The sequence below is a fragment of the Cervus canadensis genome, chromosome 19 (assembly GCF_019320065.1).
Source record: "Cervus canadensis isolate Bull #8, Minnesota chromosome 19, ASM1932006v1, whole genome shotgun sequence".
NCBI lineage: Eukaryota > Metazoa > Chordata > Mammalia > Artiodactyla > Cervidae > Cervus > Cervus canadensis.
Genome location: NC_057404.1, coordinates 19,741,272 through 19,754,425, shown reverse-complemented (window position 1 = coordinate 19,754,425; position 13,154 = coordinate 19,741,272). Strand labels below are relative to the sequence as shown.

Below are 13,154 nucleotides of genomic sequence, written 5' to 3'. Positions count from 1 at the left end.
TGAATGTACTATACCCACATCAGAGCTGATGGATCAACAACCACACCGTCTCCTCTCTTGAAACGCCCTCTCCTTTGGGAGTCACTGTCTGTCTTCTGGGCCCAGTGTAAGGCATGCATGCCTGTGCACATCTGTGGCAATCAGGGCATCTCCCTATGAGGCAGGAGATAGATGGGCTCCAGGCTAGGCATTTACAACGGGCCTCCTGTTTGCATTTCCTGAGACAGGAGGTAGGTGGGCTGCTGGTTAGATATTTACAACCAGCCTCCTGCTTGCATATTGAAACAGAAATAACAGAAACAGGGTAAATAGCCAGGCTTTGTCTCCTGAGGACACCTTAAGATAACAGACAAGGCAGGAAGAGAGGGGCTAAACCCTGTTTGAGGAAAGGATCATGAGGTCATATATTTCCCATTCTTGGGGCAAGAGAGACACTGCACATGTGCAGAAAGCTCCTTGGGGATAAAAAGGAGGAAGCACCACCCCATAATATGTGATGCCAAGGCCAGCCCATCGGCCTCAATCCATCTTGGAAACAGTCACACACACAGGGGAGGGTCCTAGGGTAGGTCAAGTACGAAAAAAGAAACCAGCTAATTGGCCAACGGTAAACAAAGACCCTGAAGAACTGCCTGATATAAATGATTTATATCATTATATCTATATATCTGAGGCACTAGAATGTCTGGTGGAGTTTGGGGACTGATCATAAACCCTGTGACTCTCTCTCCAATGGGTGCAGGTCTGACTACACTCAATGTCAAGAGTGACCAACTGGGCTTCCCTGGTGGCTCAGTGGTAAAGAATCTGCCTGCCAATGCAGGAGACACAGGTTCGATCCCTGAGCCAGTAAGATCCCACCTGCCATGAAGTAACAAAGCCCCTGCACCATAACTATTGAAGCCGGCATGCCCTAGAGCCCAAGCTCTGCAACAAGAGAAGCCACGGCAATAAGAAGCACGCACACCGCAACTGGAGAGTAGCCCTCACTCTCGGCAACTAGAGAAAAGCCCATGCAGCAACAAAGACCCAACAAAACCAGAAATAAATAAACAAATAAAATTATTTAAAAAGAATGATCAACTGACTTGCTCTGGCCGATGAAATGCGAGAAGTGCCCCATCTGAGCAGAAGCGTCAGGAGCCGCTGTGATATGTCACAGGGTGGCCCTGAGGCAATGGCTTTGGAAAGACATTTTGGTGACGCCTCTGTTAGCTTGGGCTCCTGAAGAACTATGCGAGCACAGCCCCTGCCAGCACCCCCAGTAGTGTGAACAGCAATACACTGGTGTTGTGTTAAGTCACTAGGCTTGGGATATCTTGTTATCACAGCGTAACCTGGTCCATCAGGGCTGAGGAAGTTTCCGAGACAGTGGACCACATTGTTACCTGAGCTGCCGCATTGCCTCGGGTAGCTTCATGCTTCAGCCACATAAAGACATCTCCATCTTCTTTGGTTTGTACCTTGAGTATTTCATCATCTTTTAGTCTAATTGTTTCAACATATGCCTAAAAGGGAAGGAAGGAATATAAGAAGGGAGGGAGGGAGGGAGGGAGGGGGGAAGAAAGGAAGGGGAGAAGGGAGAATGAAAATATCCAAATAATTTGGGCATGCAAAAGACATGCCATTATTCTTAAACCAGCAATTATTCCAATAAAAACTCACAAATAATGGAAATATGAGGTGTGTCCACAATGCCATAAGATCACATTCTTTTTAAATGAATGGATCACACGCCTTGCATCTAAATGGGCACTTTTGTTCCTATCAAAGCATTTGCCTTGGGAAGATGAAATTCACTCCGCTTTCTCTTCCTTTGCTCAAGCTAGCTCAGAAGTCCATCTCTGTGCCATCAGTTTTAGGGCCAGATTACACAAGGCATCAAAAAAGGTAAATCAATAAATTCTAAGCATAACCTTATTATTATGTTTTACTATCATCCTGCATGACTAACCCTTTTTATTTAGCAGGCTCAGCCTCCAATATCTTTTGGCTATTTCCAAAAATGAAATCTGCTCTGAAAAGAAAAGGGCATATTAACTCTGAGTACATGCGCAAGGATGCACCAGAGGTTCTAAGGAGGAACCCAAGGGGAAAGTTCACAAAATGCTTCCAATTTGCAAACAGCCTCCCAGGTATCTGCCTCCTTTGAAGAAAAGAAGGCTCATTTTTATGTATAAATTTTGGCTCTTTATCCAAAAAAACAGTCTTGTTGTTTCACAGTCTCCCCTTATATTTAATATATGATGGACTCTATCTAGTGCCAGAGGGCCTGGGAAGGGCTTCAAGGCCACAAGCAGATGGTGAAAAAATTGGTTCTGGATGAGGCTGGGAGAAAGAAGCTTTAGAGAACAAGGAGCTCGGCCTGATTTCCCTTCTGATCCTCTGTCAGTGAAGGGAAGGAGTTAGACATGTACACACGGCTGTATTTAAAATGGATAACCAACAAGGTCCTACTGTATGGCATAGAGAACTCTGCTCAATGTTATGTGGCAGCCTGGATGGGAGAGGAGTTTGGAGGGGAGCGGGTACACGTATACGTGTGGCTGAGTCCCTTTGTTCTTCACCTGAAACTATCACAACATTGTTAATCAACTATACTCCAATATAAAATTAAAAAGAGAGAAGGACTCAGATTCACAAGCTCTAGCCTGCAGCCCCATGCAACCAGAGGTCCCTCTCAGGGGCAGTAGAGGGCAGACTTGGGGATGGAGCTAGGACTCAGAACACAACAGGTATCAATTCCTGTTGGATGTCTAACCTTGACACACCACCCAGCAAATATCAACAACCAGAATAATGATGCCACCACCTTTGATTGAAACCATGTACAGGGTGTTTAACAAACATTTTTTTCACTTAATCCTCATTGCAGGACTGAGGCCCAAATATCACTGTCCTCAATTTATAGGCAAAGAACTGAGGCTCACAGGGTGAAACCGTGAACACAAGGTCACATTGTAGATTGGGCCTTGGAAGCCAGGTTGACCTGTCTCCAAAGAGAGTTTCTGACAGGCTCCCCGACAATGTCGCCCTCTAGTGGGAAGGCTCTGGAATCCTGTCTGGGCACTGGTCTCTATCTCATCCTTTGCTAACTGCAAGGCCAATAAGTAGGCGCTTCAGCTCAAACTCCAGGGGATACTCTGTCATCTGCGATGAGCCTGGAATTGGGTAGAAGCTCAGGCTGCTCAAATAATAGAATTCTCAGCTATGAGGTTTTTTTGGTCAACTAGGGAGTTGGGTATTTGATTTGGGATTAATTTTCTTCTTTTTCTTCTTTTGCTTTTTCCTTCTTAACTTTCTCATAGTACTTGAATGAAAGACATAGCCCAGGAAGACAAAGTTTCTATGCTGCAAGAATTTATACTCTTAGGTGTTTCTGCCACTCTCTGGCAGTGATAACATACCATAATCACCAACAAGGACTGTGTGTGGGGACCGATTGCTTGGTCCAGACTGACTCACTGAATCTTTGCAAACTCATAAGACAGTCACTATCAATATCCCCATTTCACACATGTGGAAAATGAGGCCCAGAAAGGTTAAGCAACTTACCTAAGTTCTTCAAACTAATGAATCAGACCCAGGACAGCTGGCTGTGAGAAAGTTCTCACCCAGCCTCACCACCCTGCAAAGGACTTATGCATCTGAGAGGAAGCAGATGGGGGTCTGGTTCACCATCTCCCCTTATACATAACGAATTCCATCTAATAGTGTCATGGTGGTGACATCAGATCTTTCAAATCACCCCAAGGGGATATGAATTCTAACTCGCCACTGTAGGCCTTGGGCCACTAACTTTATCTGAGTCTTAGCTTCTGCATCGATAAAAATGAAGTGTAGCATGGTATCTGCTATATCAAAAGCACTCTACCTACTAGCCATTATTTTTAATAGTGCAAAAGAGTTACAAACACTTAGAGAGTGTACAAAAAGAGTTAAAATCTAGGCTCTACTACTTGCTTGTTGTTTGACTTTGGGCAAGTTCTTTGGCTTCTCCGAGTCTCAGTTGCCCCATTTGTAAAATGGGAACAATACCTGTACTGACCTCACAAAGTTGCAGGAGGATTAAATGAGATTGTTTGTGAAGATCTTAGCGGAGCATCTGGCATATGGGAAGCTCTCCAGAATGGTAACTCATGTTTTAGGTCCTGAACTCATTCTAACACGTAAAAGGCCGACAGCAGTTTAGAATATTAGACCCCCTGTTGGTGTTTGCAGTTTTGTACAGCTCAGAGCCTTACGTTGTGGGGGTGAATTTCTGAGAGTTTGATGCTTTTGAAGATGGAAGGGACAGATCTGAGGAGGGAGTGTCAGGGCTGGAAACATTTGAGAGCATCATGCTGTGTGTTGGGCTCCACTCAGCACACATCATATGGATTAATTTATTCATTCTATCAACTCTGTGAGGTGGAGAGTGACATGGCAGTCTTTACTGGGGAAAAAATGTGCAGAGACAGAGAAGTGAGTGGAATTACCCAAGATTTCACACCCTATGAACAGCAGCCCTGGGACCTGAATCCAGGCAAACTGGCGTTGAAGCTGCACAATTGCCTGCCGCACCCCGGCTGGTAGTTGCATCTTTACAGCTCTGGGGTCCCCACAGTGGCAACCAGCAGCAGTCAGGGCCACACACCCAGGGCCTCCGTGAAAGTCAACCATCCACAAAGACATCTGATGAAGGAACAATCCCTAAAAGGGAGCAGTGTCAGACTGTTCATCCACCAGACATTTTGAGAACACATAATAATGCTTCAGATGGGAAAGTGACCAATCCTGGAAGAAGCTATGGTGTGGAGAAAGACCGGTGGGGGTGAGGGTTAGGGGCAGAGCTGGGGAGATGCTGGCAGGAGTCCAGAGTCCCAGACTGACCAGTTCTGGGATCTTCTGCGACTTCTGGGGGAGAAGGGTTCTTTTTGTTGCTGTGTTATAAAATCAAGGTCTCCAGGATGAGCAGTTCATAGCATATACTGCAGGGTTAAGACCTGCTGACCAGGTGAGAGGAGGTCTGGTGTCCAGAGACTCTGCAAACCTCAGACGTCCCTGGACCCAGCATCAGAGAAGTCTCCACACTGTCCCCAGACTCTTCATACGCTTTGCCACCTTTCTCTCTGCTCACCTGCAGGCTACATCATGCCAGCTGTCTGCCATCAATCACAGGACAGGCAGGATGGAACAGAGAGCAGGGAGGGGTGAAGAGGGTGAAGGACTTAGTGGACTTTGAACCTGGAGAGCAAAGGTTCTTAGTGGCCCCCCATTTCTCTGAAGTCGTGAAATAGAATGGTTTAGCCAGCACTCCCGGGGACTCAGCAGCAGGGCAATTTGAGTCTACACCTAAACCACCACTTCCTTCAGGGTCTGGAGGAGGCAATGTGAGAAACCCAGATCTTAGGGTGTTTAAAATCAGCTACAATGTTTGGCTCTCAATGCGGGGATCTAAGTTTTCTTTGTTGAAATTTAACATTTTAAGGATTTTTAAAGTAAGAATGGAAGAATATCAGGTGTAAAGATGCAGACACAGAAGCAAGTACCCAAGATTCCCCAAATAGGGTGAAGGGGTGTTGACTGCAAGGGAGGCAGAGTTGAAAGCCAAGTGCCTAGGTGCTTGCTGTCAACAATGATCACTGGTCACATGAGAAAGGATCAGAGAGTCAACAAAACACTGCGATCACTTTGTGTCCATTTCTGGCTGCTCTGCATCCTATCCTGTCAGTCAACAGTGAGTGCCACCTAAATTTCAAGCACAGGGCTGGGCATTGTGATCACCAACGTTAACAGACAAAGTGTTTGTCTTGGGGGGCTCCCAGTCTACTAGTATAGCCAGTCCTCAGACCCTGTACACAGCACCCAGCATCATCGAGCAAGGGCAAGGATGTGCCTGGGTGCCCAGGTGTGCGGCAAAGGGGACATCCAAGGAGGAGGTGATGTCTGAGCCCAGTGTTCCAGGAGGAGGAGGGGTCAGCAGACGGGGAAAGGAGGGGTGGGCATAGAGAAAGCAAGCCAGGCAGAGGAAACCCAGCAGGATCAGGAGGTATGGACAGCCTGATGTGACCCAAAGCTTGGCATCTCCAGGGTGGGCAGGCCAAGCAGGGACTGCTGAGAGATGAGACTGGAGAAGCAGAGAGAAACCTGATCAAGGAACGACTCCTGTGCCAAGTGATGAGCTGGTGCTTTGGGTCAGTATTTCTCAGCACTGATTGCACATTACTACCATCTGAAGAAGTTTTAAATATACACATGCACATAGACATATATACCCATACTATACGCCTGGACCCCGCCCTGTCAATATGATGAGATGTGGGATGGAGCCAGCTCAGAGGTGTTCTCTGATCCCCCATGAGACTCTGAGGTGCAGCCAGGTTGAGAACTTCCCCTGTCGTCAGCCCTCTCTGGCCTCCGTGGGGAGCACATGGAAAGGGACAAAACTGGTGACAGAAAGGCCACTTATGGGGTAAATTTATTTGCCAGAGCTGCTGCCATAACAAAAAGCCACAGACGGAACAGCTTAAGCCACAGAAATTAACTTCCTCAGGCTTCTGGAGGCTGGCAGTCCAAGATCAAGAGGCTGGCAGGTTTAGTTCTTCTGTTTGTTTTGGCCACGTGGCATGCGGGATCTTAGTTCCCGGGCCAGGCATCAGACCCGTGCCCTCTGCATTGGAAGCTCAGAGTCTGCCATGGACGTCCTGGTTTAGTTCCTTCTGAAGGCCCTTTTCCTTAACTTGTGTCCTCACACGGTCATCCCTCTGCTTCATCCTAACCTCCTCTTCTTGTAAGGATGCCAGTCACGCTGGAGGAGGGTCACCTCATGATTGAACGCATTCCTCTCTTCAAAGGTTCTGTCTCCTTAATTTAGGGCCCTTTTCTGAGGTCCCGGGGGTGAGGGCTTCAAACTATGGACTTAGGGGTCAATTCATGCCATACTCAGACCATAAAAGGAGGCCATCAGAGTCGCTCAGCGGAGAGATGTAAAGGACAGTTGTAGGCTATGGCTGTATATTGGATGGGAGTGGGAGCAGAGAGAAGTTGGCGTGTAAAGCTGCTGGGGATTATAACCCCAGCTAGGATGATGGGGGGATTGAAGATGACTCCCCAGTTCCTGGCAAGGATAGGGGTGTCATGGGTTGAGGAGTTTGTGGGGAATGGAGAGGAGGAAAGAGTGTGTTGCCTTTGTGATATCTGCATCTGCAAAAATGGGGGTTTGTAAGAAAGAGCTCAGCCTGAGAGTCAGATTTCTGAATCATCAGTATGTGGAGGGAGGGATGTGTGAGACCCCTGGCCCTCTAGAAGGTGTAGACACAAAAGTCTGAGGACCAAACCTTTCAGAAGAGCAAATTCTGAAGGGCGAAAAGGATGATAGGAACTCATTTGTGATTAAGCCACAAAAACAGCTAGTATCTTCTTTCTCTTTGACCTGAAGTAGAGTCCCCCTAAATCATACAGAAGTGACATGAAAAGAGATTACTAATATAGAAGTGAGGGGAACCATAAGTTACATAAAAAATGAAACAAGAATCAAGAAAGAAGTTACTGATGGATGTTTGGTTTGTTAGAGGTCTGGCTTTCCAGATCTCTTCATTTTTTATGTGCTGTGTGTGGGTGTGCTCAGTCATGTCTGACTTTCTGTGGCCCAACGGACTGTGGCCTGCCAGGCTCCTCTGTCCATGGAGTTTTCCAGGCAAGGATCCTGGAGTGGGTTGCCATTTCCTTCTCCAGGGGATCTTCCCAACCCAGGGATTGAAACCTTGTCCCCTGTGTCTCCTAGCATCAGCACAAGGATCCTTTACCACTCTGCCACCTGAGAAGCCCCTTGTTATGTGCTGCTGGTGAATTAATAGATCTCTCAACAAAAGGGTATTTAAATCAACATATGACACCTGCTAAAATTCTCAAGAAGCCATTAATTACACACTCTTAAGAAAATGAGCTATGATACAACTAACTGTATAATTCGTATCTGTGATTCTTAATCATACGACTTTCCAGCTGCAAGATGGATCTTCTCTATTCATCTTCTCTGGTTCTGACCAATTAAACATTTTCTTTCATAATCATAACACTTCATGGGCCAAATCTTCAAAAGAAAAGGAGCTTGTTAGCAACATACCATCTCCCCTTGCTCACTTATGCTGCATTAGAATTCCTAAAAGTATATACGTACAGGATATTATTAACACATTCAAGCTTAGCAGAACAATAACAATATTATTCGGTGGTCTAATTTTTTATGCATGTGTTTCCAGAATAATTCTTTAAAAACTTTATAAATGAATAAATTAAAAAATTCCTGTCAAACTGAGGTCAAATTTTGCCCATAGCCTATGTATGCTGAGAGAATATAGATGATAATGATGAGTGTGTAAGTTTATTCAGGAGAAATCATTATCTTCTAAAGGAATTAGAATGTCTATACAGATAGCCTTTGGGTACTTTATAGCTTGATTCATGTTTAATATTCACTGACAACATGTATCTTTGAGTCACTTATTTCATAACTGTACAGTGGCCACTGTAGGTTTCTTTTCTGGAAACCATTCATTCCCAATCATCAAAGCGCACGTTTTCTGCACTAGGGGTTTCTAAATGTGATGGAGGAGCAGCACGGGGAACAGTAAGTGGTCTTGTTCCCAGTTAGCCTGCTCTGTCTAAGATTCCACAAGCTTGACCCATCCCCCAGGCTCACCAAGCATAAGGTGAAAATCAAGAGCTTATGGCTTCAACCAGAGCCACATCTGACCATGCAGCAATCTACTGTCCTTGGTTGCACAAACCCAGGCACCCCAGTGGTTTATATACTATCTTTGGCAGAAGCTGAGTAGCTGAAATAGTGACTATAAAATCAGAGTTTAAAATATTTACTATCTGGCCTTATATGGAAAAACATTGTCAACTCCTGGTACAGTCTACTTTGCACTTCTCAACTTAACTAGCTCAAGTGCTATGAAAAATACAAGCCAAGAGGTCAACCACATCACAATTTACTCCTGCTGGATGCAAATCTATGTCATTTAAAGGCAGCTTTCTTTTTATTCTTACACTGTCACCTTTACTTGGGTTTCCCCGGTGGCACTAGTGGTAAAGAACCTGCCTGCCAATGCAGGAGATGTCAAGAGACATGGGTTTGATCCCTGGATTGAGAAGATCCCCTGGAGGAGGGCATGGCAACCCACTGCAATACTCTTGCCTGGAGAATCCCATGGACAAAGGAGCCTGGCGGGCTATAGTCCATAAGGTCGCAGAGTCGGACACAACTGAATAGACAGTGCATGCATGCATCATCTTTACCTATAGCCTTTTATTCATGGTTCCTAAAACAAACCATCAATTGGTCCAGTGTAACACATCATGTTTTGAAGGCAGATATTAGCCACTGATTTCTTTGCCTAACGAGTCAAAAAGATACGTGAGCCTGCAAAATAAGAGGCTAGAGTCAGTGCCCCTCATCCAGTCCTTAAACCAGGATGGACTGCCTGCTGTCAGTCACCTGCAGCCCTGTGGCTCATGTGATGGGCAGACGCTTCTCGAGGTGCTGGGCAGCAGGAACATAGGACGGGATGGAGCTTTCTTATATGTAGACTCTGCAACCCTGCTGCTTGTGATGTGTTGACAGCAGCCCTTGGCTTACTGCGCCCCGCTTAATTTGACTCAATCTCCCCTGACATCTCTAGATCCTGCCAAGTCACATGATTTTGGAACAAAGACAAAATGTCTCTGTTTCTGGTACACATGGTTTTCAAAATCAAAGTCTGTCCCGGGCTGTATCTCCCCTCCCCATACCAGTCTTCCCACTCATGAAAAACTCTTCATGCCCAGATGTAGGATGGTCCCTGCGTTCAGCCTGAGAGCACAGTGAGGAAATATGAATTGGAGAATATACGAGGGCTTCTCTCTGCATGGGATTACGCTTGCACTCTGAAGGCCAGTGAATAAACCAGCCACAGAGGCAGACACTGTATAAAATTGTTCAGGAAGCCCTAGTAAGCAGGGCCATAACCACTCCCACCCGTTTCTCTCTTGTACCTGATCTCCTTGAAGCGTGTGCTGGTCAAGGGGTGTCTTGGTCGCGACGTTGCTGTAGTAGGCATAGGACAACTCCCAGTCCAAGGGGTAGTTATCAATACCCTGGTAATGTTTGTACCCAAGATTCATCGAAGACAGTCTCTCACTGCCCTGGCCTCCAACCAAACTATACAACATGCCCTGTTAGGAAGAAACAGACAGTGTTCACAAGATTACAGAAAAGGGCGGTAAAATTCTAACATAGGAAGGTCATCTGGACCCACCCCTATTCTATGAGCTTAGTCATGCTGGAAACAAGTTAATACGCCTTTTAAAAAAACTTTAGATAGGACTTCCCTGGTGGTCCAGTGGTTAAGACTCTGTACTCCCAATGCAGGGCGCATGGGCTCTGTCCCTGGTTGGGGAACTAAGATCCCGCGGGCCACACTGCGTGGCCAAAAAACAAAACAAAACAAAAACATGAAAAACTTCAGAAAAGTCATATAAAAGCTTTCTTGTGATTATCTGTCCTCAATGTCTAATAGCTGAAAATTCCTTTGTTCTTCTCTCAGTGAAGATGGGGTCTTCCCCTGACTTATCTCACAGCATGTCTTTGGGTATCGCCAACTGTTCTAAGGACGCTGGCCCACTTCAGCTACGTCATCTATGGTCAGATGATCTGAATGGTGGGCGACGTTCCAACCTCACATTCTCAGAATGTTAGTGTTGGGAAGGGTCCTTAGAGGTCGACTGGTCCAACCACCTCATTTGAGAATTGAGGAAATAGAGGCTCAGAGAGTTGAAGTCATATATCTTTGGTCAACCAGCCGTTTTGTGGCAGAAACAGGGCTCAAGTCTTCTACTCTATTCCACCTCGGTGGTTACTGCCCCAGGGACTTAGGAAAGCATGCCATCAGTCATGAGCTGCTACAGCCAGGACATGACTGAAGTGACTTAGCAGCAGCAGCAGCTACAGCCAGAGACACACACAAAGAAATCAAGTGAAAGGAATATGGAGCCACCTAGGAGGGTCTAAACGGTCTGAGTCTCTGCAAATCCAGGATAAAAAATCCCGGGTGCAAATACAAAAACTGTGTGATCAGGGATTATTTAGCAGCACTTATAAAAATGCAATTCCAAATGTTAAGCAAGTTGCATAAGAAATTTGGATTCAACACCATAAACAAAACAGTCTAGTATGACTTTTGTTTTAACAGTGTCCAATTAGCTCAGTCGTGTCTGAATCTTTGCCATCCCATAGACTGTAGCCCTCCAGGCTCCTCCGTCCATGGAATTCTCCAGGCAAGAATACTGGAGTGGATGCCTTTCCCTTCTCCTGTTTTAATGGTAGAAGGCTGAATGTGACAATCCTTTGCTTAGAGGTCTAAATGATTCCACTAAGCTAAAAAGTCATATGGGATGACGGGCCCACAGCTAGAATAGTTACAAGAATTGGGTAACAACAACAACAAAAAAGAATTGGGTATGAAGCACCTGTTCTTGAAGGACTAGGATTTTGATAAGCCCTGCACAAACTATTCCTTAGTATACCAATCGTATCCCCATGCTGTGTCCAGAAATGGATAAAGTGCACTTTTTCACTCACCGCCAGCAGGGGATTCTGTATTTAACACAGCCCTAAGCTGTTTTTCTTGAGTGTAAAGATTTTAAAGGACTCCAGGGAGCATGAATATGTCCAGTTCCACCTGGGGCACAAGGGCCCCACTCTGCAAATACAATCTAGGTGATGGATATTCCTGGGACACATGAAATACTCTACCTGCAGCTGATCCCGAGGTACAGTTAATCCAGTTTCATAAAAGACTGCGAGGTAGTAGGATGCTTTATGGTATCCACAGCAGCTGGCATCCATCAGAAAAGGGACGATGGAGCTAATTTGGTGAAGGCCATCAACACTGGAGAGTCTCTTTACAGCCTTCTCGAATATCCGCCCACCGAAGTCTAATACAGATTCATTTTGGTTCCTTGGCACTGTAAATAACACAATTCGCAGCACACACAATTAACTACCATGGGATTGACATGGCTTTAAAAAGAACTGGGAAGAGCCAATTAAATCACCTGAGTTATTAATATTGCTGGTCCTGCAGTGCCTTGAAATATACCACCTTCCGGGGAAGTAAATCAAACCTGTTGGGGATGCCAGGGTGTCATTCTGTAAATAGCTTTTCCTTTGGCACTAGATGACAGTCTAGTATCCTGGGGGAAAGGATGTGCTTTCTATAGCTGAGAGAATGCCTCAAGAGAATCATCTACTCAGTGTAACGCACACCAAGTTAGAACCACCAAAACTGCCAGAGAGACTTTTTTTCCCTCTAAGACTCTGAAGGAAAGTGTGTTTTATCTCAGAAATAGATCCTAGGTGCTGCTGTAAAAAGTTGAGCACAATAACCTTATTTTGAGGTCCCTTCTTATCATCTTTTGCCTCCGGTCTTCCTTGCGGGTTTCTAAATACAACAAAAAGGACGTCAGCTTTTATTGAAGGCTTATGAAATGCCCAATACTGGGTTGAGTGCCTTATGCAAATTATGTCATGTAATCCAAACAATTTTAGGAGGTAGGTACTATTATTAGGGTCTTAATTTTTCAGATGAGGAGGCTGAAGTCTGGAGAAGTCAACTAACTTGTCTAAAGTTACAAAAGCTGGCAAGTGGCTGAGTCAAGCCTAGAATCCAGCTTGGCAGGTCACAGAAAAAGATTCCTATTTGCTGCGCGCCAGCTTCTTCCTGATAATAGGCAACCAGGTGTCTTAATAAGTACCTTACTGCCATGGATAGAGACCTCTCTATACAATTGCTTTAAACTATGGCACTTCCTTTCACCTAATCCTCCCGTAAATTGATAAACTAAGTCCAAACGGGCAAGTTATAAGGCCTTATAATCTGTCACAGTCCTTTAAAGTCTATCTACATTATTCATCTCTCATTTATTAATCAGCCAGTGAATGTTTACAGTTCTACTCTGTGTATATACTAGATGCTATGTTACAAAACGTCACATAGGATTGCACAGGTACTACTTCCATTTAAAGAGATGCAGTCAACTTATTTAAAACGAAAATTTTCTCCCCTAAGAATTACGTCCAACATTTTTCTTTGCTCTTCTTCAATCTATCCCACATTAAAATGTTACAA

At 45.2% G+C, this 13,154-nt stretch overlaps 1 protein-coding gene across 2 annotated transcripts in view; it reads right to left on the bottom strand.

Moving 5' to 3' along the window:
- The window catches only part of SEL1L3 (SEL1L family member 3), a 108,188-nt gene that overhangs the window by 36,011 nt on the left and 59,023 nt on the right, over window positions 1-13,154 (bottom strand). For both annotated transcript variants that reach the window (XM_043438656.1, XM_043438657.1), the window contains exons 10-12: window positions 11,780-11,991; window positions 10,021-10,200; window positions 1,389-1,508 (exon numbers count right to left, since the gene is read on the bottom strand). In XM_043438656.1, coding sequence (XP_043294591.1) covers window positions 1,389-1,508; window positions 10,021-10,200; window positions 11,780-11,991 — 512 coding nt within the window. The remainder of the gene's footprint in view (window positions 1-1,388; window positions 1,509-10,020; window positions 10,201-11,779; window positions 11,992-13,154) is intronic.